Below are 26,970 nucleotides of genomic sequence, written 5' to 3'. Positions count from 1 at the left end.
AGCCCGGCCCCCACGCTCCCATTCGGCGCCGGCTCGGCGGGGCGGGCCCTAGCCCTCCTCCCTGCGCGGCTATAAAGGGCGGCGGAGCAGTGCTGCGCCACCTTCTCACTGCGCGCCAGGGCGGCTTAGAGGCAGCAGGTAGCGGACCGGGGCGATGGGGGGGGGGGCGCGGGCGGGCGGGCGGGAGGGAGGGAAAAGCAGGAAGAGGAGAAGGAGATGCGCGGGGGAAGGGAAGGACCCCACCCCATCGGGGTCCGGCGCCTCGGGGGAGGGTAGGGGGGCGGTGGGCGGCAGCAGCCCCCGGGCGGAGCGGGACCGCGTGGTGGCGAGGCTCGCGGGCACAAAGGCGGAGCGATGCGCCGCAAGATGGAGGCGGCGGGGGAGGTGGAGAGGCGTTGGGGGGAGGGGGGCAGCCCGCCCGCCTGAGGGGGGGGCGGGTAGGTGTCGCAGGGGGGGAGGGGGGGTTCGGAGCGCGTGCGCCCCCCCTCCCGGCGGTGGGCGAGACGTTAACGGTGCCCCGAGCGGGCGCGCGGGTAGGCGAGGCGCGGCTGCCGGGGGCGGTGGCTGGTTCTCCCCCCCGCCGCCGCGTCCATTCCCGCTCCGGGCGCCTCACCGGCGGTTTCTGCCCGCAGGAACATCCCGAAGAGGCGAAGATGGTGAAAGTCGGAGTTAACGGGTAAGTGCCGGGGCCGGGCTGCGGCACCGGGAGGTGCCCGGCGGGACGAGTGGGATGAGGAAAGGGGGGGCAAGGTCACCTCAAGGACGCGGGTGGGGGGAGGACGCTGTGCGCCCCACCGGTCCCGTTCCACCGTTGCCCCGCGTGCCGGGCTGAGGGGCCAGGCAGGCTGCTGAGTCACTTCCCCCTCCAGATTCGGGGTGAGTCACCACGGAAGCGCCGACACTGCCTGCCTGCCCCGGCGTGGCCCTCCCGGGGGTCCCCGTGCCCCTCCGGTGGGCTGCAGCCCCCCACCAAAAGGTCGCCCGTTGGATCGTGTGTCGACGGCGGCCCGGGGGACATGACCTTCTCCTGCTGGGCCGAGGAGTAACCGGATCCCTGGGGCCCCTCAGTAAATTTAGCGCTTGACCTTTTTGGTGTGGGGGTCGCTCTTAATCTTTAACCGAGGTGCCTTGGCCTTTGGACGCGGCTGCTGGGCTCCCTCCCGCCCCGCAGGGTAGGGAGCGGCCGATGCTCCCAAGGGAAGGCAGCGGGATGTGCCTAGCCTGGCATGTTCCCTGTTGCTCCTTCTCACCCCACGTCTCTCTCTTCATAGATTTGGCCGCATTGGCCGCCTGGTCACCCGGGCTGCCGTCCTCTCTGGCAAAGTCCAAGTGGTGGCCATCAATGATCCCTTCATTGATCTGAACTACATGGTGAGTTGTCTTGCAGTGCCCCCTCTGGGCTTTTCTGAGTAGAGCTCTCCTCGGGCTCTGTTCTAGTAGCTTCCCAGGAAAACCGGGTGTGGGGTAGAGGCACAAGGCTGGGAGGTTCAGCAGAGCCAAGTACAGTGTGGCAATTGGACGAGGTCAGCAAGGAGGTGGGGAGTTGAGACTGTGGCGTAGGCAGAGCAAGGGTTGTGGAGATGGCAGCCAGGGTGCCTGACCTTTCCTCCTCTTTCTCTCCTTGCTAGGTTTACATGTTCAAATACGACTCTACTCATGGTCACTTCCGGGGCACTGTCAAGGCTGAGAATGGGAAACTTGTGATTAATGGGAATGCTATCACCATCTTCCAGGAGTAAGTATTTCTCTCACTCTTGCCCCTCTGGAGGATGAAAGCAGGTGTCTTGTGGAGCAGCTCTTACAGTTTTGTTCCTCCTCAGGCGTGACCCCAGCAACATCAAGTGGGGAGATGCTGGTGCTGAATATGTTGTGGAGTCCACCGGTGTCTTCACCACCATGGAGAAGGCTGGGGTGAGTATGCCATGGTGGCACATGGGAGAAGGCATACTGCTGCTCCTGCCTGTGGGGCATGGCACGTTACAGTACACAGAGTTGCTTGAGATGGGGCTGGGAGGGAGGAGAGCTTGTCTGAGGAAGTGAGCTGTTGGAGGGATTCTGGATTATCTAATCTCCTTTTCTTTTTCCAGGCTCACCTGAAGGGTGGTGCTAAGCGTGTTATCATCTCTGCCCCCTCAGCTGATGCTCCCATGTTTGTGATGGGTGTCAACCATGACAAGTATGACAAGTCTCTGAAAATTGTCAGGTAAGGACAGAGGAAGATGCTCTCTGGCCTGGAGCTCTCAGCAGCTCATGGGGTCTCATCTCGCCTCTAGATGTGTTGTCTCTGGCTGATGAGCCTTCCTCCCTCTCTTCCCCAGCAATGCCTCTTGCACTACTAACTGCCTGGCGCCCTTGGCCAAGGTCATCCATGACAACTTTGGCATCGTGGAAGGTCTCATGGTAGGTCTGGAGTGCTGCTCAGGAGGGTGCCCTATCTCCAGGTCCAGAGGAAAAGCATCTGTACTCCCTGTGTCCCCTGGGATGGGGAGGAGGTGTCTGGGATGCTTTTTCTGGAGAGTATCAGCTGTGTTCTTAACCATTGTGTTCTCTTTTTCCCAGACCACTGTCCATGCCATCACAGCCACACAGAAGACAGTGGATGGGCCCTCTGGGAAGCTGTGGAGGGATGGCAGAGGTGCTGCCCAGAACATCATCCCAGCATCTACTGGGGCTGCTAAGGCTGTGGGAAAAGTCATCCCTGAGCTCAATGGGTGAGTGTTGTCCCTCCTTGGGTGTCAGGAGGTGGCAGCTGGTGCCTGACTGGCTCTGACCTGTCCCTAGCTGAATGGAGGGCTGGCAGAAGGGTGCTAAGTGCTGTTCCCTGCTGACTTGTGTCTTTCACAGGAAACTTACTGGAATGGCTTTCCGTGTGCCAACCCCCAATGTCTCCGTTGTGGACCTGACCTGCCGTCTGGAAAAACCAGTAAGTGTTGCGGAGAAGGCCCTAACAACCTCCAGACCTGCCCCTGCTTCCTCTAAACTCCTTCTGTTACCTGAAATCGCCCTCTCTGCATTCATCTTTGTCCTAAGATTTGATCTTGGTGAAAATAGCATCTGCCATGTGTGACTGCTGCCATCGTGCTCCCATGTGTGTCTCCTCTCCATTCCTCCCTTCCCCCCTGGCAGACATTTTGTGTGAGCTGGCATCTGACCATCTTGAATGTGTCTCCCCTCAGGCCAAATATGATGACATTAAGAGGGTAGTGAAGGCTGCTGCTGATGGGCCCCTGAAGGGCATCCTGGCGTACACAGAGGACCAGGTACGTAACTCCTAGTCTCTTGGCCTGTGGTTATTGGTGCTTGCCTCATTTTTCTGATGGGAGGAGCCTTGCTGGTACTCTGATTTTGGGCACTTCTGGTTCAGGCTGTGGGTACTGCGTGTGTTACAATTCCCTCTCTGTTCCAGGTTGTCTCCTGTGACTTCAATGGTGACAGCCATTCCTCCACCTTTGATGCGGGTGCTGGCATTGCACTGAATGACCACTTCGTCAAGCTGGTTTCCTGGTAGGCACAGCCTGGGGTGGTGGGCATGACTGTGGGGTAGGGGCCAGCACAGACAAGTTAAAGGCTGTTACTGCTGCCAGGTTGGCAGTGCTGGAGGATACATGGACCCCTGCTGAGTAGGGTGGCTCCAACATGTGAAAAGTCTCTGGACTGAGGTTGCTTCTTACCTGAAATGACTACAGCCTTCTCCTTCCCCTTTGGGGAGTGTATGGGATGCTTCCTACTTCCTTTACTGGAAGTGGATGGCAAGATGCCTGGTTCAGTTGTGTGGGATGGGGCAGAGCACCAGGAACAATGGAGGAGGGGGATGCAAGAAATGGGTCAGTCCTGACAGCACTTCTGTTTCTGTCCCCAGGTACGATAATGAGTATGGATACAGCAACCGTGTTGTGGACTTGATGGTCCATATGGCATCCAAGGAGTGAGCCGAGCACACAGCCCCCCTGCTGCCTAGGGAAGCAGGACTCTCCTTTGTTGGAGCCCCTGCCCTTCTTCACCACCGCTTAGCTCTGCATCCTGCAGTGAGAGGCCAGTTCTGTTCCCTTGTCTCCCCCACTCCTCCAACTTCTCCCCGAGCCTGGGGGAGGTGGAGAGGCTGATAGAAACTGATCTGTTTGTGTACCACCTTACATCAATAAAAGTGATCACCATCTGAAATGCCTTGTCTGTTTGTCAGTGGGAAATGGGAGAAAGTGTAGGAGGGTAATGAGCAAGTAGAGGTGCCTGCTTTAAGATGGGCCCAGCCAGCCTGGCTGCAACTGCAGGGACAGCTCTTCTAAGCAGTGCTGCATGGCCACTGCATTGAGGCTGTGAACCCAGGTGGCAGAGGCATGGGAGATGCCAGAAGAGGTGTTTGGACAGCTTGGTCATGCATGGGCATGACACAGTCCTGGGCTACCTGACTTGCAAAGAACAGCAAATGCCCCTCTCTGCTGAGTACCAGGCTGCAGTCGGGAGCTGCGGTATGCAGACTGGTGAGCTACCTGTGCCAGAGGTAAGACTCCTGCCTGTGAGCCAAAATAAGGTGTGGTGCAGGGCTGTGCTCACAGGACTGCTGGCATGGTAGAATGGGAGGCAGCTCTGCTGCTCTATCCACCTCACAGCACTCTGGATTTGCTTGTCTGGTGGGTGTAAGCAGAATAAAGTGCTGAGCAGATGACTGACTTTGCATTTGGTTTGGCAAAGTGGCACAAGAAAGTGGAATTCTTTATTCTCCTTCCCCCTGCTTTGGTAGAAATGTTACAAGGAGGATTTTTCATTTGCTTTTACCTCATTGAATTGAGTTGCCATAGAGGAAATGGCTGCCTGGGGACGTGCCAGAGGCCAGTGTTACCATGGTGGTAGCTAGTCTTAATTCTGGCTTAATTCTATGCGGAAGGAGGGGCGGTTGCAGTTAAGCTCCTGAGCAGCAAATCTCTGCAAGGTGAGTGTCAGCCCTCTGCCAGGGACTGCGTTACCTCCTCCTGGAAGCGTGAATGCTGCCAGGCAGGGGCCGAGCCTTCTGTGACCTATGAGTGCTGGGGCAGATAAATGATGTGCTACACAAAATTGAGTGGCCCTCCATTTTTAGCAGCTCAATTTACTGTCTTGGAGGTGATGTGTCATTCCTCTCCCTGGCAGGCAGGGTTGGAGCTATTGTCTGGACCTCAACTACTTTAGACCCTGTTCTGGAGCAAGGGCTTAAACTGGAGGACTTAAGCTGCCAGGATCAAGGTATGTTAGATGTAATTTCCTGGAACTGCTTATCTCCAGTGGTTGGGCTGTGTAAAAATTAAATGTTTACTGGACTAGAGGGCGATGACTCAGTTACTTTGCAAAAAGGTTAAATAACCTGTCTCTGGATAGGAGTTGGGGCTCCGAGCAGCTTTTTAGCTCTGGGACAGCAGCAATACCTGGCTTGCCCTACAAATGGCCCCATGGGAGCTTTAGGTAACTCTGGAGTTAAATGGGAGCTGCCTGATGCTGGAGCTAACTGGAAGCAGCCCTCCTGTGGAGTTGGGTTTCTGCTGGGGAGAGGTGTAGCCTGCAGGCCTGTCAGGCTTCACAAATGAGTCTTGGGTTGTTCCCATCCTGTCCTTGATTGCTGCGCTTGGGTGCTTTGAATGGCTGTCCTATGTGCTGCTGCCTGCGTATTTGTGTGCTGTGCCAGCGCACCTTGCTTGATAATCTGGAAGTGCAGAGAGGCTACTGAAACACCAGGGAGGGGGGGTACCTGTTTTCCCGTGCAAACAAAGATATTTTGAACTGGGTTTAGAGTAGGAACGTGTGAACAAGTCACCTTTTTCCTCTAAGAAGTCTTATGTTTCCCAAGCTGCCTGAAAATCCACCTAGAGCAAAGAACTCTCATTATTTAGCAAGAGCAAGCCCTATCCAACCTAAGATCAAATTGCTGTTGGAATGAGCAAATTCATACAATCCCAGAGGGTGGGGTGGAGGAAGATTATGTGCTTTCGGACCAACAATTGCTGTGAATGTCTCAGATAAAGGTTCATCTGTGTTTTAAAATAATACTTCAACTGGTTTACAATCTTGCTTGAAATCCTTGGAAAAAATGATACGGTATCTAGGTGAGGCAAGCCAGGAATCGCAGAATTTAAACCACAGTTGCTCTTGTATGGAAACAGGGAGAGCAAGAAGGGTAGCAAACCAGTTGTGCAGCCTTTGGATTGCCTAGAGGGCTGGGTTTCCTGTCTCATGTAGGCTCCTGAAAAAGCATAGCTCTTCTCCTAAATCCTTGTTTTGTATCCAGGCACTGTGCCTGCAGATGGCACCACAGCAAGGCCTCTCTGGACAGATGGACAAGCTAGCTCAGTGCCAGCCTGTCCAAGAGCTGCAACCCTGTCCTAAAAATATTTTTTTTTTTTGTTAATTTGAAAAATTGATATATATGACTGTGGATGGCATTGGGATAAAGATGGGAAATCTGCCGTGGCAGCTGCTTCTCTCTCTGGAAAAGAGTTTTCTCCTAAGTAGAGGAGCTCTAGGTTTGCTCCTAAAGCATTTCTAAGGAAAACTGATAGAAATGCTTGGTCAGGGAAGGCAGGCGCTCAGACATAAAGAGGCTCTTGTTCAGCAAAGGAGCTAAAAGTGATCGTGCCGCTCTGCTGGGATAAACTGGCTCTAAGAGCAGCTGCAATAACCCAGAATCCATCATGATTTATGAATGCCTTGCAAGGGGGAGGTATAGAAAGACACCGATCCTGGCCAAAGGCTTGAGTGTCTCCCCTGACCGGCTGGGTGCTGGGGCTCACTGTGCTGAGCCCTCGTGGGAGAGGGATGCACCCATGATACAGGTTCACCCCTTTGCAGGGTTGTGCTGACACAAAGCTCTCCAACCGACCCGAGCGATGCCTTCTCTGAAGGGCAGCCAACCATTTCTGGTTGCTGCACCTTTTGTTTTCTTTTTTTAAGACAGAAGAAATTCAAATGATGCTGCGGTATGGTAATTAGTAGTGGTGTTATAGGAAAATTCCCTTTTATGGCAACTTTGAATGTTTAGAGAAATCATTTTATACTTCATTGGCATTTGCACACAGTACCGTGCATGCATTACTCCCCCAAGAAATGGCTAGTTGTCCTCAGATCACCTTCTCAATATGTTAGCATGAAACTTCAGCCTTAAAAAAGTCATGTAGTGAAAAATCACTTTGAGCAGGTGTGGAAACTAATTAAGCTTGCTTGGAAAAAGAAAAAAAATCACACCAAAACGTAACAAAATGGTGACTTCATAAGCACAGTAAAAAAAGGTCTTGGACCTTTAAAATACACTCAGTCCAATTCTAAAGTGAATGAGTCTTTGAGCAAATAAGGTCTGTGCAAGAGGAGATACAGATGCCGGATAGGAAAGACTATGAGGCATGGCATATGTTAGACAGTCGTATAAGGCGATAATGTTCCAAACTCTTCTTTGTAACAGATGCCATTCACGAAACACAGGTTCATGACTTAAAGTCAGGGTATGCCAATGCCACTGTGGGCACAGGCAGTACACACAGAAAGTAGGCATTGCATCCAAATCAAGCTGCCTACCTTTGGGCAATTGTACTGTATACGCACTGCAAAACAAAGAATTTGTTGCTTACTCTTGTGAGCTTAATATAATTTCTTACTACAGGACAGCTAACTTCCATATATTATCTTACTGTAGAAGCGTTGTCTTCTTGAGGGAATTATTCTCAATTAAATGTTCCTAGAAGGAACCTGTTTTACTGCCTAAGATTTGAAAAGACAGCCTTCAAAAAGCTGAAGCTGTAGTCAAATGAAAATAGAAGAAAACCACATAAATATTAGCAAATTAGAGTCTTAAAAACTGTCTTTTTTTAAGGAAAAGATGTGACAAAGAGAAAAGATGATAGCATAAAAACCTTTTTCAAATGTATCTCAGAGACAAGAAAGCTGCCAAAAAGCCCTAAGATGGTGTGGGAGTGATTAGGAAAGCTGAGGGCACAGCAGAACAGTAAAACCAATGTTTTGCCATCAGAGCAGCTTTGGGATAGTCCCAAATAGATTTTTTTTCCCCCTCAGCAACAATGAGATGAAGCCACTGTTGCAAACCAAAGTGTCAGGACTTGAGACCGTGTCCGTGACGTGAAGGGCAGCAAACTGTAGTACCAGGTGGCAGTCTCAGATGGACTCCAGCATGAAATAGAGGAACATGTAACTATGCTGTTAAGTAATTCACCACTCACATCAGCTCCCCACGTGATGAAAAGCAACTGGCTTTAGGAAAAAACAGACTGGCAAAAACCTTTCAAAGAACCTAAACTGCCACAGGACAGGGAAGACCACCCTCTCTAGGCTGAAGACTATGGCAAAGCTAGTGACTGAGAGAGAAGGTCAGCACCTGAAGATATCTGCCCCAGGGTTGTTTCCATTCAACACCTTCAGAACAATTTGGAGCATGAGGCGCCAAGGTTTGTTGCTTATGCAAAATGATGCAGGACACTCAACGCTGAATCAGTCTGTGGAAAGGTGCAGCAGAATCTTGTGACTGACTGAGTTATTAAAATGGTGGGTGAAATTCAAGGTTGCTAAATGAGAAATACTACATGTAGTGGGGGGGGGGGCAACTCCGATATTGCAGTTCTCAAAGCTCTACTGTAATGTTGCCAACTCTCCACCAAACAAGTGAGCAACCTTTGCTGTCCTTGCTCTGAGTCCTGGGACAGAGGAAAAAAAAAAGAAAAGTAGTTTGTAATCTCTGTAATCTGTAGTTTTTTGGTTACCAACTTGGGTATGGGTGTCGGTGCTGGACCCCAAGCACACACTGAAATCTCACTGAAAACAGAGCCTCCAGCTTCCTCATTGCCTCAGATTCCTAGTATGCCTTTCTCAGCCTGACCAAACTGCCATCTAGGCCATCATCATGAAATGACTTCAGGCACTGGGCAAAAATGCTCACTTGCCTTTTTTTTTTTTTTAAGGAGCAAAAAATAACTAAACTTTCCACTCTCAAAACATTTTTCTCCAGCCTGGACTCATGGTTAGGCGTCTTTGCTCCATCTACTCCAATTTGTGATGCTAAAGCAGGACAAAGCACAGCAGTATCACATGGGAATAAAAGATGTTTACTGATACTACCAGCTTCACCATCTGGCTGAGAACTTGCATGAGGTTGCTCGTGAGCCCTGCTCCCTAAATCTTTCCAGCCCCCCCCCCCCATTGTCTTGGGGATGGTTACTCACTAGTATGTCTTGCTCTTAGATATGTCTATGCATAGCTTAAATATTGGCTATAGATGTATGGCAGTAGAACCTACATTTTGTCTCTATTTAAAAATATATTTTAATGCCTCTTGGTGTTTTGTCTGAAGCACGCCTTTTGAGACTCTTGGTATATCATTTCTATGTATCAAAAATGGTATCAGTGATGTCTGTCAATTCCTTGTCCCTCCATAAATCTGCTCCCCCCCCCCCCCCCCCCCCCCCCCTTCTTTCCTGCTGCCACTGGTTTCTCATTGGTTTTTGTATGTGGCCTGTCAGGCTAATCACTGACGTCATTTGTTCATCCATCCACCCAGTCCTTTTTTTTAAATGTCTTCCCCAATGCATTTAAAAATTGGGGGAAATCATCAGTAAACTATGGATTTCAGCAGCCAACACTTTGTCATTGCCACTGAGGTTAGAGTGCTTTGCAAAACACCATTTGCAGGAACACAGCTGCAATGCTGGGCTTTTTTTTTTTTTTTTTTCCAGCTTCACTTACTCCATCTCCCCAAGCAGCCTCAGGCTTTGTACGGCAGCTTCTTCACTGCTACAGCACCCTGTGCACCACTCTGCATTAGCATGCTCGAGGTCATCTGTGCATGGAAATGTGGAAGTGTATTGTGACAAGATCCTGTCAGGGATCCTCCTTAATTGCTCATGACCTGGAAAGTGCTTCATCATTCCCCTCTGACCACACTCTGCTCTTTCCAAACACAGTACAGACATATCTGGTGAGTACTTCTCCTTTTTTGCCTCATTTTGATATTTTTTTTTTCCAATTTCAGTCAAGAAAAAAGGTTTATATTACTGCTAGAATTGATTTTTCCTTTAACTGTAACTAGAATGATTTATTGGTGAACTTAGACCTCAAGAAAAAAATTATGATAGCTGGATATGTTCAGCTACTCATATAACCTTTTTTCATACATCTCGATTATTTTGTTGTCCCTCTATTCCTCTTTCCCCACCCACAGTCACTGTAGTGGTTACAAGGTTTATTTTTATTAATTAAGGTCAGGCTTTATTATTATTTTTATTAATTATCCTTATTTCTAAGTACTATTGTCATATGGCCGCTTACTCAAGGAAGTACTTTACTGAAAGCTATCTTCTCATGCATACTATATCATAGCTTTTTGGATAACTGGAAATACTCTCTTCTTTCCACAGATCTCCCACTTAATAATTTTTTTTTAATACTTCTCCTAAACAATTTCACTGTGAGAAAAGGCTACATGCAGTTTTCTGTTACGGCATTTTTGTCCTGGGTGATGTCTTCATTTGTTTCTCAGTTGATCCCTTGTCTTTAGGCAACCATCAATTCTAACTCAGTCTTCATCTGTCATAAGGACATCTAAAATCATTGCCTTACTTGGGCATGCCATCATCTGTAAATTGATGAGAAACTCTCCACAGCATAGCATATTATTCGGTATCCCCAGCCAAAGTCTCCCATGACAACATAATTTTCCTTTTTGCACAAAGCAGAGAGGTACTTCAGAAATAGATTGATGTGTTTTGCTTGGTGATTCAGGAGTATATAAAAGACCCTGAACACAAAATTTGGTGTCAGATCATGTTGTTTTGCTGTCTCTAGAGTGAATATGATTTTTTTTTTTTTTTTTTTTTTTTTAGCACAGTGTGCAACCCAAACTCACAATTGCTCTTGCCTATGCCACCTTTACCAAGGTGGTGAGCTAGCAGTTCTACAATGTGGCTGTGAGCATAAAAAAAAAAAAAAGTTCATTAACCAGATTTCTTCCTACCCTGAGAATTTGTACTTTCTGTTGCACCTTGCCCAGATGCAGTCGAAAATGCTGCCTCTTCCCATTTGTTGTGATACTGGCTCAGCTTGAGCATGATGTCTTTTAGCAGCCGCTTGAGCTCCTTTTCCATAGCATTACCTTAGTACCTTCCCAACTCTTACAGCTACTCTCCAAGCTATGAAATCTGTACCTCCTTTGCTAGAGGACCTACAGCATCCTTTCCTTGTTCCTGTCCCAAGAGAAAGTGTCCCAAGCATTTAGAAAATTTACATCTAAAGCACGTCTCACAGTCTCATACACACACTGGAAACTTTTCAATGGTGACTGGGCTTCCCAAAAGCTGTCTGTAGCCCATCCAGTTCTCCATGCTGTCTTACTATTGCTCCCAGCATCAATCACTATGCATAAGGGCTGGCCAGATGTCTTCACAAGCCTGTCCATACATCATCCAGATGCATCTCCAAGGAAACAGCACTCCACTGTGTTCTGTGTTAATTCTGACCTCAAAAGGAGGTTTCTTACCATAGAATATTTGACATACTTGATCATCATCTGCAAGTTCTGGGACACTCTGTGCCACAGGTACCTGAGATAGCAACAACCATAAACATATCGAGAACATGGCCCTCTCGAGAACAAACGAAGCTTTTGTAGCAAAGGTACGAGGCTTCAGAAAGCCAGTCTCCCAGCTCAAGTCTAGAAAAAAAAATGAACAACTTTCTATGCAGCTTTGATCTCTCTGACCTCTTGGCTAAGAAAAAAGAGAAACAGAATAATAAACAGATTACCAGGGAATCAAAAGTTGCTACAGCAAACCTGTCAGCATCACATTTAGGTAGATCTAAGGAATCCTAAAATGGGGAAAAGCTAACTCACACAAAGCCCAGTCATGTGGGACAGGTGACAAAGTGCCTTCAGCAGAAGGGTGCTGGGTGAAAAATATAGGACCTTAACTGAACAAACCGACAAGTCAGACTCAGTTCTGAGATACGATCCAAAATAGATGGGATCCAGGAATGAGTGAAGGGAGGGAGCAGGCTTGCTTAACACAGGGAAGAAGATCTAGGCTATGTAGTGGTTAGGTTGACTGAACCCTCTCTAGAGCCAGTAAGAACATCCCACATCGATGTGGTGAGGTGCAAGGAGGGCGATGGTCCCTGCCCTGTGAGAAAATCTGGAAGTCTTCATCAAGAAACTCAGTGGGCCTGGTCTCAGAGCTACCTTGCCAGACAGGGTCTCTGAGGATGAGAGCTCACCTCTCAGCTGAGTTCTAGGGAACTTCACTAGGGAAGGGGCAGGGGAGGCCACTCTGCATGCCACATGATCAGGAACGCATTCAGCGGGGAGCCAGGGCTCACATCTGCAAAATGCCTGGCTCCATCTGCTGAAGTCCCTTGCCAAGAGGCTGATCTCAGCACAGGGAGCATGGAGCACAGCTGCCATGGCAGAGAGCTGCCTCTCTAACCCCAGCTCAAAGGCTGACTGAGCAATCACTAGCACGTTCCCAGGCTGCCCAAGTAAGTCTCCATCAACATGGACTTCTGAAGGGTGGGGAAGCTGAATTAGGCTGCCTAAATATTCAATGGGAGGACTTCACTGCCAACCCAGAGACATGATCCTCAAACGATGGTTTGGACAGATGTTCACAGAGGTGACCAGACAGCAGCCACATCTGAAAAATCCTGAGATGGATGCTGACAGAGGGACTCCCAGATGCATCCTGCCATGGGACCCTATTCAGTAAGACACAGTCATGCTTGGACTGTACTTGGGCAATAAACATTCCCCTTAATGCATGGACATTGAGTGAGACAGGGCATGCCAAGGGCTGCTCTAGTGCACTAGAAGGACCACACTAGGCTCAGCTGCAACATGCTTATGGGTGAGCACAGTCAGCTGAAAAAAGCAACTGACTCCCTCCTCCAAAGTTCATTTCATCAACTCATCATCTGGGTCAAGAATAGAAAAAGGCCCCTTCCATCCGCGGCCAAGCTGCCCCAGCAATCAAGACTCTGAGAAAGTTTAAGCCAAGCAAAGATCTTTGAATGGGTTGTGGTCTATGGGTAAATGAGGTGCCTAATTATTCCCTGTAAGATGAATACAGACCAACAGGTGCTCAGAAAGATCAAGCAGCCATGACAATTTTTCACTAGACAATTTCTTCTGGTATTGCTTCCTGAGCAGGCGCTGCTGAGAGGTATCCTGGAAAAGGGATGAGGTTAGGGAAGTGAGAAGCAACATAGTACTGAACAGTTCCTAGACATCACAGTTCCCAGCAGGATTCATGGTGGAGAAAAGCAGGCTATACACTCTCCAAAGAATGGAGGGGAGCCCACAAAGAGTTAAATAAATGGAAGCTCCACATCTCCACATCAAAGATACAGGGTCACCACTGATGGACATGCAGATGCAGGGGAAACAGTCCAGCTAACACTGGAGGCCTTGGGCTGTGCTTCCCATGCCAAGAAATTGCTGAGGTAAAGGATCAGCATTGCATGTCCTGCCAGTGAGATCTCAGGGGCTGTCACACTGGTGGGAGAACAGAGCCAATTCACCAGAGAACAGCATCTTGCACGCACGGTTGGGAGAGATCTCAGTTTCTCTGCAAAGGAAGTTCTGACAAGCTGAGTGGGACTGGGGTCCCCACGTATCCTGGTACACGGGCATCTGGCAGCACCAGCTGCTCCTCTGGGCAATGAGTGCTTGAGATGTTGGTCCTGTGCTTCATGCCAGAAATCTCAGGGTACGTGCTCTACAGTCCTGTGGGCCAAGATACACATGTCGTGGACTATGCACGGGGAAAGCCAGACTTAGCCAGCCACTCACGGAGATCTCCACAGAAGTGAAAGGGCATAATATGCTGCAGAGACATGTATGGGAAAGGGGATTTGCATTAACTAGAAGAGCCTTCAGGCAGGATAAATAGTGATCCCTGAGCTACTGTGTGTGAGGCATCATCACTTGAAAGAAAAAGCCCAGATTAAAACACTTTCTCTGGCTTTTGCTCTTTTAGGAAGAAAAATAAATAGGAAAGGGGGAAAGAAAGGGAAACAGGCAAGGCAGCATGGAGGTGAGGCCTGTGGCGAAGGCCCTGTCTCAGGGCAGGCACCAAGACGCACACCTCCCGTCTGCCTCCACAGCCCCATGCTGCCGAGGGGATGGAGCACACCTCTGCTGCTACTCAGCACCCTGCTGCTCCCGTGAAACACTCTCCCGGCTTACCCGTGAGAGGCAAAGACAGCGCTTGTGAGTCAGAGCCCAGCCACAGCAGACCACTGGCTGACGAACTGCCATTTCCCTGCGACAGCAGCGGTGCCCCAGCTGCGCCCTGGCTGGGGGGTTTCCTCGACTGCTAACTTCTCCTGCCATTTGCAGGGCCTCGCCTCCCTGCAGCCACCAGCCGGCTCTAGCCAGCCAGCTTAGCCCATGCTGAAACGCCAACACATGCCTTAACGTGTCTTGCAGGCACACACAGAGGACCTCACCCTGCCCAAACACCGAGCAGTGCTCACAGCTCACGCGTACGGCAGCGTTAGCTACCCAAGCCAAACCTACAGAGAGAAACTTTTGCATCCCCCCAGCCCTCATTTTATCTACGTTACCTAAGCTTAGAGATAATCCAAAAACTCTGCTGCCATCTACTTTTCCTCCCTTCAGGACTCCCTGTGAGAAGCAGCTTGCTCTGGAGCTTCACCTGCCTTGGCAGTGCAGCCCAGGTCCACTGCTCAGCAGACAGCCCTGCAAAACACTGCCTCTCAGCAGGCTGCTCACCCCCACTCCGCCACCCAGCCTCCCATCACCAGAGAGGCATGTGCAATGGCCAGCCAGGCAAATGCTACAAGAGATGCTGGGACAGAGGAACCCCCACTGCAGTTACGCTGAGGTTGGACGCAGGACTGAGGGCAGGAAAGAAGATGCTCTGACATGCCCTGGTAAAAAGCTGACATGGCAAAGGAGGCCAGGCTCTGAGAGAGGAAGGTGCACAAGGCATGAGCCACGTTTGGCTCCATTTACCCCACAGGAGCTGAGACCTCGCCAATCCCTTTGACTCAGCGTCGATGATGCTCCAAGGTTAAGAACAAGGCAGCCCACGCAGCACTGGCGCTACACACGGCCCATCGAGGGCCAGTGGCTCCCAGAACAGGGATCTCACCACTGTCCCCTGTGCCAGTCCCACTGGCACATCCAAGGAACAGGAGTGTCCCACGGGAGGCCCCCACTGATGTGGGCTTGGAGGTCCCACAAAGGACACCCCTCACCTCAAGCCGCGTGGTGCCCGCGGCAGCACAGGGAGAGCCCACACCCAGCGAAGCTGTAGAAAAGGAAACTGTCCCATTTAATGACCCCTCGCTCCTGTAACACAGACACGAGCGCACCGCCGACACGCGGCAAAGCAAAGTGCACGGTGAGCGGGACTCGGCCCCCACCCTGGAGGAGGTGGGGGGGGGGGGTCGGGGTGCCCGGCGCAGTGCAGGGACCAGCCGGGCGCCCGGCCAGCAGCAAGGACGGAGAGAGCCCCGGGCTCGGTCCAGTTGGCACCAGTGTCAGGTCCAGTTTGCAAGGAGATACGGCTCTCGTTTGGCTTCCGCGTGGTGCAGGGAGGGCAGGGGGCAAGTCAAGCGTACCAGGATGGAGGAGGTGGGGCTGGGGGGTGGGGGGGCTGGGGACAGGTCCTGGAGTATGCCACCGTGGCAGGTTTGGAGCCTCCCCGCCCAAACTGCAGTTTAACCAAAGCAGGGGAAGGGAATAGAGAAGGGGCTGGAGGCTGAGTGGCCCAGGTGAGGGCCCTCAGGTCTATTTAGCTATTCCCATTTGCAAGATATCTGGTGGCGGGGGGGGTGCAGGATCTGCCAAGCACCCCAAAACGGGAGTGAGCCTCGGTGACAGACGTTTACCAGCAGCTCCACGTGCCTGACAGTCTCTCCCAGGCGCGGCTCAGGCACCCCCGTGCCAGGAAGGGGGTCCAAGGGAGTGGGGCCTCCCCTCATTATCTGATGGAAGCATCGCTGGGGTGGTCACGGTCAGACTCCTCACTCTCCTCGTTTGGGGCCGACTCGCTGTTGGAGGCCGGGGTGAAGGCAGGAGACTTTCTGCAGAGAAGAGTAAAGGGCGGTGGTCACAGCACCATTGAGGAGGAGGGAAAGGAGCCAGTTTGGTGTGGGCAGGGGGCACCAGAGCAAGAAGGAGAGAAGCTGAAGTGCCTCTCTTGCTCCCCTGGGGCATGCGTGGGTCCGCAGAAACCCTTGGGTGCTGGGGAGGGTGTCCCAGAGGAGACCAGCCGAGAGGTCCAGAGCATGAAGCAGTGCTGGGGAGATGCCAGAGGAGCCTGCCCAGAGCAGGACCCTGCCAAGGCATGGGAGGCTAGGGGTGAGCGAAAGCCCACCACAGAGGTCCCCAGCCTGGCACCACCCTGGCTCCACACTCCTATAGGACCTATAGGATGTCCCTACAGAACGGCAGCTCCTCTCTCCATCAATGGTGTCTGGCTTTACCTGTCAAAACCGACTCCTGTGCACAGCCCACCTTCTGCAGAGGTGGCACCACAACCTGTATGAAGGCTGGTCAGCAGGAGTTAAACAGCCTCTAGGAACTGCCCTCTCTCCATGCCACACCAGGGCAGGGCAGGCGTACTACCCCGTGCTTTAGCTTCCACTCACCATCACCCTGGCTGCAGTCCTTGCCTAGGGCATGGTTATGCAGCCCTCCTGCTCAAGCTCACCTGTCCCCAGACTGGGTGATGAGCCGCCGGCAAGTCTCCATCTGCACGTCCAAGCCTCGCTTCATGCTGCACATTTCCATGTACTCGTGCAGGTGCCGGTTCATATCGTTCTTGGCCGTGGCCAGCTCCAGCTGCACAAGGGAAACAGTGCAGAGATGAGCCCAGGACACGGTGCAGTGCAAGGCAGGGGGCACGGCAAGACCCAAGGCTGCCACTCTCCATTACCAACTACCTGCTCCAGCAAGGTTTCTTCCTCCCCCCGGGGACTGACTCCCCTATTTCACCTCCTTCTGTGCCACATCCTCCCCACTTCCTGTTCCTCCTACCTCTATTTGGTCGATGGTTTCTTGGTACTCCTTCTCACGGCTCTTGAACAGTGACTCGGTGTCCTTGATCACCTTCTCCAGGCTGTCATCCTGCTGTTGGGGAGAGCAGACAGCATGTTTAGAAGCAGGGAGGTGTCCGACATGGGGAACCGAGGGCAAGAGAGAGAAATCAGAGAAAGAACTGGCAGCACTGGGAAGAGGAAGAAACATAAGCAGTGTAGTCTGAGCACTAAATGAGGTACGAGTCAGTCCTTCCAACATGGGGTAGAGACCCAGGATTAGCCACACGGAAGCTTTGGAGAGTTCAGACTGTGCCCAAGCATGACACGTCCCCAGGGCACTGCTGAGGGCTGAAGACACGGGGTGGCAGGGCCTTTGGCCAGATATTGAGGCCTCTGGGCAGTGTTGCTGCACAGCAGGCAGGTGGGCTGGAGAGCCTGAGCAAGGGATCACCAGAGCCCAGCCCAGCCCAGCTAAAGGAGGTCTTCTCTTCTGGGAGGGCTGCAGCTGGAAAAGGCACCTCTTCCCATGCGTGCAGGCTCTGCCCTCGTCATACATTTCAGGCTAGAGGACCTTGGTCTGTCTAACAACGAGACCTTTGCAAGGATGCAGTAGCATGTTTGCATAGCAGTCTTTGGAGGGAAGCATCTGTACAGGCCTGCAAGGGATGGAGGGGCTGAAGTCTGGTCTTTGAGGGAGCATCTTCCCAGGTTCAGGCAGGACCGAGCAGCCCAACCCAGGGCTGGATTCCCAAAAGGACCTGACACCACCGTTACCTCCCCCTGCACCTCTGCGGCTGCAATGGCATATCCGGAGAAGTCCTCCCAGAGGAGCAGTGTTTCTTCTGTTTCCTCCCATGTGAGGCTGTCACAGTCATCTTCAAAGTCATATTCCCGCCTGGGAGCAAGGGAACAGCACATCAGCACCCAGCAGGAAAACCTGGCAGGCAGGGTAGGCAGGGGGCTGTGCCAGTGCCAAAAACCTTGCCCCCGCTCGCAGCAGGGCTGCAGCTTTTCGAGGTCTGGCCAGGGTGAGCTCAAATGTGCCCAAACCCAACAGCTGGTGGGGTAGGGGCTGGCTTTACAGTCAGGAGCCCTGGCAAATTCAGACAGTAGCTCCCAAAAAGCAGGAAGCGGGGTGAGAGGACAGGAGCTGGACCAGCTCCCACCCATGGCATGGGTGGGCTCAGGTCTCCCTCCTAGGGGGGCAGTCCCACCGCACCACAGAGCATGGGGCATAAGCACCCTGTGGCAGCACCTCCCATCTCGCCCTCCCCCGGGAAGGGGAGCCGCATCCCACCCCTGCCCCTCCATCCCAGGCGCCAGCAGGGAGCCTGGTGCCGGAGCCTCGCTCGACGCTGGTGGCAGAGATGCGGAGCAGCCGCGGGTGAGCCAGCGCCAGGCTGGGCCGCACTCACAGCTGGTTCAGCATCCTCTGCATTTCCTCATTGATACTCATGGCTGTGGTCTCGTCCTCCTCTTCCTCATCAGGTTTTCGGGAGGCATCGCTCTCTGACAGCGAGGTGTCTTCGTCACTGACCTGCTTGCGCTCCCGCTTCCGCCCCACGGAGGCTGGGACCTTAACGGGAGACAAGTGCAGAGACTACAGAAACGAGGCCGGGTCCGAGGTCAGGAGCAGGTAGTTGGGAGGAGATGGACAGGGAAGGAATGGTGGAGGGACAGAAAGGCGGGGAAAGAGAGAGAGAGAGAGAGAAAGAAAGAAAGGAAGGAAGGAAGAAAGGAAGAAAGGAAGAAAAGCAAGAGAGAAAGAGAGAGACGGGCTCATTATGATCAGGTTAAAGATGATGCAATGGATAAAACATGGTTTTAGCATTTTCTAAAATTAAAACTAAGCAACTAAAGATGGAATCTATGAATCTGATGAGAAAAAACAATGTGATTTTACTGCAGAAAAACTCAAATCGCCCACCACCCCAGTCCAGAGACAGGGAAACACAGCGACAGAAACAGGAAAAAAGAGACAGAGTCTGAAAAAGGTGAAATATGTCAATATTTACAGTCCGACCTTATTTATAGAAAGTTTAAAATTTGTACACTTTCTCAACTGAATGGAACTAACCAGTTGCTTCTGTGGGGACAAAGAGAGCGAGACAGAAAGGCAGCGACATCCAGAAAGAGAAAGAGAGACAGAGACAGAGAAAAGAGACAGAGAGAAGATGACGGAGAGGGGAAGGGGAAGGAGAGAGATGGAGTTAGAGACAGACACTCAAGCAACTCGTCTCCCTCCTGCAGCTGCTCCCCTACCACTGCGGGGTCCCTGGGCCCAACACAACAGATCAGCGAGAGGTTGAGGGGACTCTCGATGCCCAAAGCAACATCTTTCCACCTCCTCTCTGTGCCCTTTTGCCTGGTCCTCCCGAGAGAGACAGAGAGCAAGGGACCCCAAGGAGCAAGGGTGAGGGTGACCAAGCGTCTCCCCTAGCAGGGGGCTGGTGTTGTCTCTTCTACCTCCTTCGGGAACTCTCCTCCCCAGAGCTGGTGGCTGAGCCTGGGGCAGCAGCAGGCTCTTCTCACCTGAAACATCTTGATCATGTCCTCGCAGTTCCGCTGCTGTGCCACGTCGCACAGCTTGGCAGTGATGTCGATGCGTCGGCAGATGTCCATGTCCACCTTCATGGCCTTCTCCTGGATCTTGGTGTCCAGCTCCGTGATGTTCTGAACCCACAGCGCCACAGGAGGAGGACAGAGGAGGAGGATTAGGCAAGGCAAACATCAGAGTCCTCACATTCTCCCCCAGCAATATAACCCCTTGTGCTGCAGGATACATCCCTGCTTTGCTCACTGCGCCCTGGACCAACCCTGCTGGACCACCTCTGTGCTGGACATGCCCCACTAAGGAACTGCTTTTCTACACAGCCCCACCATCCAGGTGGGACACTGCTGCTGGGTCAGAGAGGGGTTAAGGACTCACATTGCTCATCAGTCCCTTGAAGACAACAAGCTCTGCCTTGAGCTGCTCCACCTTCATGGCCAGCTCCTCCTGGCAGGCTTCAGCCTCCTGGGCTTCCTGCCCCGGGCAGAGGAAGATGTGCAAATCAGCACAGGGCAGTTGGGGTGCAGGGAAGGGGGGGGACAGTGATGCTCACCTCCTGCAGCTCAGTCACTCGGTCCTGAAGCTGGACACGCACCGTGTACTCCTCTTCCCATCTAGGGAGACAAAGGCACTGGTCAGATCCCACTGGCCTTGCCTCACCAGCTGCCGGAGAGGAGAGAGCGACAGCTGCTCACCCCAAAGCTATCCAAGAGGGGGTGATGACAGCACCGGGGCGGGAAGGACAACGTTCCCAGGAATGCATTGCCATTTGTTTCCAGAAGACGGCAGCTGCCAAACGCCCATCAGCGCCCCCCAGCCCATGAACCCTGCCCCACCATGGTCCCGGCTGCTCTCGCCATGGGCTGGCTGACGGCTGCCTGCTCCACGATGGGGGGGAGCTGGGGACACCAACCGCAGGTTCTGCATGGCAGCTGCGCTGCATGCCCTGCCATGCTGGGGCTGGTCCACAGCCCGACGCAGCCCACCAACCTCTCCATCTGCCCCCGAGCCCCTTGGCCTTGGGTCACATTAGGTTCAGCTCACACACTCAGTAACAGGCTTGCAGACATTGCAGAGTTGCCCCCATTCGCATCATAACCACACTACATCCTGACCACGTTATAGCATGAGTGACCATGATGTGCGTCAACACAGGGCTGCCCTGGGCCACGCTACCTGGGCAGGGGCAGCAGACTCCTTGGCTGTACTGCTGCATACCAGGTTGGATTAAAGAACATTGTCTTGTCCTGCAAGGAAGTGGCATGGATTGTCCCATTTTTATGCCAGGTTGGCTGGTGGGTACTGTGTTAGGCTCTGCAGCTTTGCAAAGGCTGAGCTGCAAGATGCCTGGCCTTGCTATACAAAGACACATCGCCTAGCAATTATTATATTATATTTCGCTACATGAGATCATCATCTTGGGTCACGCTGCGGTGTTGGCCCAGTCCACGGTCTGTTGGGAGGCCACCAAGCTGTACTTCTCTTTGCTAAATGACTATTCCATAGAGCAGACGGGTTGGCACGAGCTGTGGTGCAGCACGGGGCAGGGCTGCTGCATTCCTACCCAGCCCCTGGCTCTTCTGGGTTTCTCCATGAAAGTGGGATTTCTCTGGGAAAGCAACCAGAGCTGGGCCCTGCCTGGTGCTGTGTTCTCTGGTTTCCATTTAATGCTTGCAAACACCGACACAGGCACTGTGACCCTGCATGAGAATGTAAAAAAATCTCTCCTCTCACTTACTCACACCAAGTTTGTAAAATAAATCCTAAAGTCTAGGAGACCAGAAAGCACATGAAAAGCCCTCACACTTGTTATTTTGGGGTATCAGGACAATAAGACGATGTGGGAGAGTCCTGGCCTGTGAATTTCTAAGATCTTAAGGCTGGCAATGCTTCTCCTTACTCAAACAAGGGGAAAGCATGCAGTCCTCGTGTTGGTGTTGGCTCCATCCCGCAGCTACAGAAGGGGAGTCAAAGGGGGTTCCCATCCCTTTTGGGGGAAGAGGGAGATGAAGAGAGAGAGAAGGAGTAAGTGAAAAGGTAGAATTGCCCTTATATGGGAACTGTTCAAACAAGGCCTCTCTCCCCAGGGAGAAAAATGCCTTCCACCATAAGAAAAAAATTTTCAGCATCTTTCTCGGCATGGCGCTTCCTCTCTAGTTTGGTCTCCGCCTCCCTCCGGGTCTCTATATAGTCCGGACTTACTGGGGAAGTAAAGCATAGCTGCAAATCCTTGGAAGAATTCATTTCACACCAGTGCTATGGAAGATGAGGACGGATCAGATAAACACCAATTTAAAGGCAGGAGGCAACAGGGATTGGCCCCGCAAGTGACAAATCTGCACGCCCATGCGTTACAAACCTCTCTCCCACTTGCCTCCTGTCTGGCTCCTTCTTCCCTGCTCCCTTCTGCAATGCACCACTCCTAATAATAACCTGCCTGCAGCACTGCACCCGCAGCCCGGCACGGCGGGTAGCCGCTGCCAGGTCTCTGCCGGCTGGAAGCAAGGCTGCCCCACACAACCCCACAGCCACTGGCGCACACGAAGGGGAGACACGCGTCCCTCCTGCACCACCGCAAGGCAGCAACCTGCCCAAAGGCTGAAATACAGGGAGAAGGCAGAGAGCGAGGGCAGGAGGGTCCCAGCAGCAGACAGACCCAGCCATCTCCTTGTCAGCTACACGGCACCCCTCCCAAAGCCAGGGAGGTGACAAGATGCAGTGGTGTCCCTACAGACCCCCCCGCCAAGTGCGTGTCCTCAAGAAGTTTGCATGGCTAAATAAACAACATCCTACATCTTTTAAAAATTCTGTTCACTGCAAAAGGCACTGGGGTGCTTTACCCTATGCTGCACGGTTAGTGCACGCCGGTGCTGCAGGGCACCCTGCGTGTGCTTCGAAGCTGCACATTTCCCTCCCTTGCCATGTTTGAGCTTCACCTTACTGGTGAATGCCCTGCAGCCTGGCACACCTCCCTGGAGAGCAATTACAACAACAAAAGACCTTCTTGCGGCCTTTCAATATATAAAGGAGACTTATAAGAAAGAGAGACCTTTTATCAGGGCCTGTAGTGAGAGGACAAGGGGCAACAGTTTTAAACTGAAAGAGGGTAGATTTAGATTGGAGATTAGGAAGACATTTGTTAAGATGAGGGTGGTGAGACACTGGAGCATGTTGCCCAGAGAAGTTGTGGATGCCCCATCCTTGGAAGTGTTCACAGTCAGGGCTTTGAGCAACCTCATCTAGTGAAACCCCATGGCAGGGGGGTTGGACTAGATGATCCTTAAAGGTCCCTTCCAGGCCAAACCATTCTGTCATCCTATCACGCTATCCTAACACTACTCACTCCACACCTCCGGCATCTGCTTGCAGCATCCGTGATAAAAACTACTTGGGAATACAGATGCAGTGGACAGCACAAAGCTGATGAGATTCTCAGATCCCCGTACAGTGCTTGGCGGGTCTGTATGATACTCACAGGCACCCTTTGCCCCTCTCCAGGCCACCTTGCCTCAGTCTGCCCTTCCCAAGCGTGGCTCCTGCGAGCCTCTCCCCAGCTGCTGCACCTCTTCTTGCCCCTCCCTATTGCCCCCGCGCCCCTCCTAGATCCCAGACCTGAACTTCAGACCCTGCGTATCCACAGAGAAGCTCCTCCTGCTGCAACGCTGCCCTGAAGAAAGCGCAAGCTCAAGCGTCCAAGCCATGGGTCAGAGAACTGGTAAGCCCTGCGTTAGCATGATCTCTGCCCCCAGGTGGGCAGCAAGGGGCTGTCTGGGGATGATGCTGGCCGCATTGTCCCCACGACAGATCAGAGCCTGCTGTGGCAGGGAGGTCTCTGCTCCCAAGGGATGTCAGCATCAGCCTTCAGCACAGGGAAGGGTGTGGAAATGGGATCCTCCTGTCCCATTCCCCTGTTTGGGAGCTGGCTGCACCCATCAGAAAGTTCCCAGTGCTGGAAAGGGTCTGGGGGTGGGGTCTGCTTTCCCCAGCTCCTGGTAACACAGTCCAAAAATAGATCTCGCCAACAACATTGGCCTGTGGCAGCTCGTGGTGCCCCCCTGTCCACCCCCTGCAGCCTTCCCCAAAACCTGCTTGCCAGAGCAGGAGAACCACGAAGAGTTCTCCTTTCTCCCAAAGTTTCAGCAGCGCCAGCAAACCCAACTTGGTCCATGCTGACCCACTTTGAGCAGATGAGGCCCAAAGGTGGCTCCAGCTCCCTGCTATCTGATCTGAAAATGCGAGGAAGGAGAGCTGCCCATTGCTGGAGAAGTAGCCCAACCCCTGGCTTCATAATAAAAGGCCTTAGGTACACGCAGTAATCAGTGGAAAGAAGAGATGCCAACTCTTCCTTTCCATGTGCCTCCCATGGTGCCTTTGGAGCATCCGACATTCAAGCCTGCTCAGCCAAAGCCTTATAAAGCCAAAAACATAAGGTGTCATCTTGGATCCCCAGCCTTGATCTTGGCACCAGAGCCCACAGCTGTGAAGCACAGGTCAGCAGCACGGCTCCGGTGGGTAGCGCACACCGTTTCACTCCTTCGGGTACTTAACCGTTTACTTTCTAAGTGCTTCAAAAGCATCATAAAGTGACTTCTGAAAAAAAATAACCAGTCACTCAGGGTGTCAGTCGCCAGTGACAGTCTTGCCCGGCCCCGTGCCCTGACCCAGTAACGCCAGCCCGCTGCCTGATCTCATCCTACGTGCGGATCTGGGAGCAGCCTCGGAAACTAGCTTGAAACAAAAGTGCCGCCGGTGCAATACGAGAGCGGCGGCTGCCCTGCACGGGAAAGAAGAACCTGCCAAGAGATTAGCTCTGTGTTCTGCTTCGCCCCTCTCTGAGGCACATATCAAGCCACAGCTATTTTGGGTCAGGAGGAAAGCCCCGGAGGAGTGGGGTGCTCCCGCACAGCTCGCTGCTGCTGAGGCACCGGCTGGGAGAGCGCTGGGAAAGGAAAGGGCCCGGGGCAGCCAGCCACACTGCCAAGGGGCTTCTCGGCACCTTCCTACATGTCCAGAGAGCCCTCCTCCTGCCAGCAGCCTTTTCCAACCCAAACCCGCTCGCTGCTGCACGTTCACCTTCCTCACCTACTTTCCAGATGCTCCTCCTTCCCGACTGTTTCCAGATCACCTCCCTCTTAAAACACCAGCTCCTGGAGTCACGTTATTTTTTCCCCGCTTGGAAAGACACTTCTAGTCCCTCGCGCCAGGTTGAGAAGATGGAAAAAGGCGCAGCGAGCATCCCAAGAGGGTACAAACACCAGGACGCAAGCGAAGAGAACCAGGCATAGACAAATGCTTTCAGGGGTCCACATTTTTGCCTTACAACCTCACCTCACGCTGCCTGAAGTCACGCTCCCAGGAACTCAGGCCAGAGCTGCCTCTCCCCCCCTGCCCGCTTTTGTGCCGGCACCCACCGGGTAAAGCCCTGTGGCCTCCCCCGGCGACGGCTGCAGTCCCTCGGGGGACCATTGCTCCCACCGCCTTCTCACCTGCGCTTGTACTCGTCACGCTCCCTCTTCACCTTGGCCAGCACGTTGTAGAGGGCCCGGATCTCCGGGGTGATGGTGTCGATCTGGACGCCCACCCCGTCCGGGTGGACCCAGGAGACCCCCGGTCCTTGCACCAGGGTTGTCTCCGGCCCCGGGCCCAGCCGCCGGGCTTGCGAGAAGGACCATATGGTGCCGGGCATGAAGCGGGAGGCGGCCGGGAAAGTAGGAGGCGGCTGGGCGGGGGCACCGGGGCGGCAGCCGGGGGAACCCAGCGCCCGGGCCGGTCCCAGCCCCAGCCCCAGCCCCAGGGTGCGGATGGGGCCGACGAAGCCGGTCTGCACCGCCTGATCGCGGCGCGGTGGTCCGCGGCCCCGGCTCCCCCCGCCGCCGGCCCCCTCCTCCAGCGCCTGCTGCAGCTGCTTCTCCAGCTGCCGGTTGCGCCGCTCCAACTCGTGGACTTTGGCCAGGAAGCAGCGGAACCGCAGGTTCAGCGTCTTCAGGACGCTGATGTTGGAGCCCAGGTCGTTGCGGAGGGCCATGGCGGCGGGCGGCGCGGGGAACGGGCCGGCGGGCGGCGGGGCGGCCAGATCTCCCCCCAGGGCCTCGGCGGGGCGCGGGGCGGGCGGCGGCGGCGGCTCGGGGCCCGGCAGCCCCTGCTGCTCCTGCGGCAGGAGGAAGAGGTTGGGGCCGAAGAGCGGGTTCATGGCGGCGGCGGGACGAGGAGCGGGGCGCGGGGGGGAGCCGAGGCCGCCGGCGCCAATCAGGGGCCCGGCGGGGGCGGGATGCGCCGGGGGGCTGCGCCCGGCCGGCCCCGGCGGCGGGGGGGTGCGGCTTCCGCTGCGGCGGGGATGCGGCGGCGGCGGCGGGGCCGGAGAGCCGCTCCCCCCGCCCGGCCCCGCGCCCCGCCGGCCGGCCCCGGGCGGAGCGAGCAGAGGAGGGGACAAGGCGGACACCTCCCTTTCCTCGCCCGGCCCGGCCCGGGCCCCCGCCCCTCGCCCCGGGGAGGGGCGGCTCGGCTTCCCCGAGCTCCGCTCCGGCGGGTTTGGGGGCCACCCAGAGCAAAGGGATGGGGCACGGGCGGTCAGCACGGCCAGGTCCAGCGGGACTCCGGCCGCAGCCCCCGGCGGGTACGGCCCAGCAGCCGCGCTGGCAGCCCCGGCAGCGGCGGGGAGGGGCCCCTCTCCAGCACCGCCAGCTCAAGTCCCGCCGGACGCTCATTCCCGTCATCAGCCCAGCACCAACCCAGTGTGCCTCTGCTTTTGGGTTTTTTTTTTAATTATTATAATTTTTTGCATAGCCTTTACTGCTTTCCGTAGTGCTGCTCCCTTAAAAACGGCATAACTTCCCCTCTGCACCCCCGAAGCCCCCTCCCCCCATTATCCTCACTTGAGGCCCCCCTCCAAAGGCAGCCCTTCCCCTGCTCCATCAGCAGCCCGCCTACGGAGAGCTGCCACCAGACAATAGCGAGCCAGAGGGCAGAGGAGGTTGTGTGGAGGCAGTCAGCGTCTCAAATATCATGCTTGGCTTGCGACTGGCTTTCTCCTTCATTGTTCACAAAGTGGCCTCGGGTCTTGTTTCCTGCCCCCTATTTTAGCCTTCTTCAGGTCTTTTCCTACAGTCGTCCCCCGCCCCCCCCATCCCCGACCTGAACCCCAGGGCAATGCTGCCAAAAGCACTGGCAATGGTCCCTTATCCCCGTTATCTGGTGGGAGGAGGCTGCGCACAAATCGATCAATACATAAACATTTATGGATGCGGACACCTGCGTTACCTTGCTGTCTGTGTGCTCGTGGCCCGTTCCCCCAGGACTTCCACTGTGCAGCTGAGCGTGGCACTGGCACAAACCAGCCTCTGAGATCCGTCAGCAAGGGATGAGTGAGCAACGGGGTTGAATTAAAGGATATGCCCAGC

General features: G+C 53.8%; 2 protein-coding genes across 4 annotated transcripts; one reads left to right on the top strand and one right to left on the bottom strand.

Moving 5' to 3' along the window:
* Positions 1–31: 31 nt before the first annotated feature.
* Positions 32–4,161, top strand: GAPDH (glyceraldehyde-3-phosphate dehydrogenase). Its single transcript, XM_054824238.1, has 12 exons — positions 32–138; positions 633–676; positions 1,272–1,371; positions 1,629–1,735; positions 1,821–1,911; positions 2,088–2,203; positions 2,319–2,400; positions 2,560–2,711; positions 2,845–2,923; positions 3,177–3,260; positions 3,407–3,504; positions 3,860–4,161. The coding sequence occupies exons 2-12, from the start codon at positions 654–656 to the stop codon at positions 3,927–3,929; spliced, it is 1,002 nt and encodes a 333-aa protein (XP_054680213.1). The 5' UTR covers positions 32–138; positions 633–653; the 3' UTR covers positions 3,930–4,161.
* Positions 4,162–9,924: 5,763 nt separating this feature from the next.
* IFFO1 (intermediate filament family orphan 1) lies at positions 9,925–25,975 on the bottom strand. 3 transcript variants are annotated; one of them, XM_054810926.1, is made up of 9 exons: positions 25,060–25,975; positions 20,127–20,187; positions 19,952–20,047; positions 19,555–19,695; positions 18,438–18,622; positions 17,797–17,917; positions 17,021–17,113; positions 16,695–16,825; positions 9,925–16,065 (listed from the first exon to the last, which is right to left on the bottom strand). In XM_054810926.1, exons 1-9 carry the CDS (start codon positions 25,761–25,763, stop codon positions 15,963–15,965), a joined length of 1,635 nt encoding a protein of 544 aa, XP_054666901.1. In that variant the 5' UTR covers positions 25,764–25,975; the 3' UTR covers positions 9,925–15,962. The 3 variants fall into 3 exon arrangements, with proteins under 3 accessions (XP_054666901.1, XP_054666908.1, XP_054666915.1); XM_054810933.1 differs by having other exon boundaries at positions 17,809–17,917; XM_054810940.1 differs by having other exon boundaries at positions 18,438–18,598.
* Positions 25,976–26,970: the final 995 nt, after the last annotated feature.

The sequence above is a fragment of the Grus americana genome, chromosome 1 (assembly GCF_028858705.1).
Source record: "Grus americana isolate bGruAme1 chromosome 1, bGruAme1.mat, whole genome shotgun sequence".
Lineage (NCBI taxonomy): Eukaryota > Metazoa > Chordata > Aves > Gruiformes > Gruidae > Grus > Grus americana.
This window is presented reverse-complemented; position numbering and strand designations above follow the sequence as displayed.

What these genes read in the sequence shown, in the direction of transcription:
- GAPDH (XM_054824238.1), top strand. Translation starts at nt 654, where the DNA reads ATGGTGAAAGTCGGAGTTAACGG. An exon ending in GCATCGTGGAAGGTCTCATG is followed by an intron (nt 2,401 to 2,559) that starts GTAGGTCTGGAG and finishes TCTTTTTCCCAG; the next exon opens with ACCACTGTCCATGCCATCAC. An exon ending in GTCATCCCTGAGCTCAATGG is followed by an intron (nt 2,712 to 2,844) that starts GTGAGTGTTGTC and finishes TGTCTTTCACAG; the next exon opens with GAAACTTACTGGAATGGCTT.
- IFFO1 (XM_054810926.1), bottom strand. Translation starts at nt 25,763, where the DNA reads ATGAACCCGCTCTTCGGCCCCAACCTCTTCCTCCTGCCGCAGGAGCAG. An exon ending in CGTGACGAGTACAAGCGCAG is followed by an intron (nt 20,188 to 25,059) that starts GTGAGAAGGCGG and finishes TTGTCTCCCTAG; the next exon opens with ATGGGAAGAGGAGTACACGG. An exon ending in ATCACCCAGTCTGGGGACAG is followed by an intron (nt 16,066 to 16,694) that starts GTGAGCTTGAGC and finishes TCTTCTCTGCAG; the next exon opens with AAAGTCTCCTGCCTTCACCC.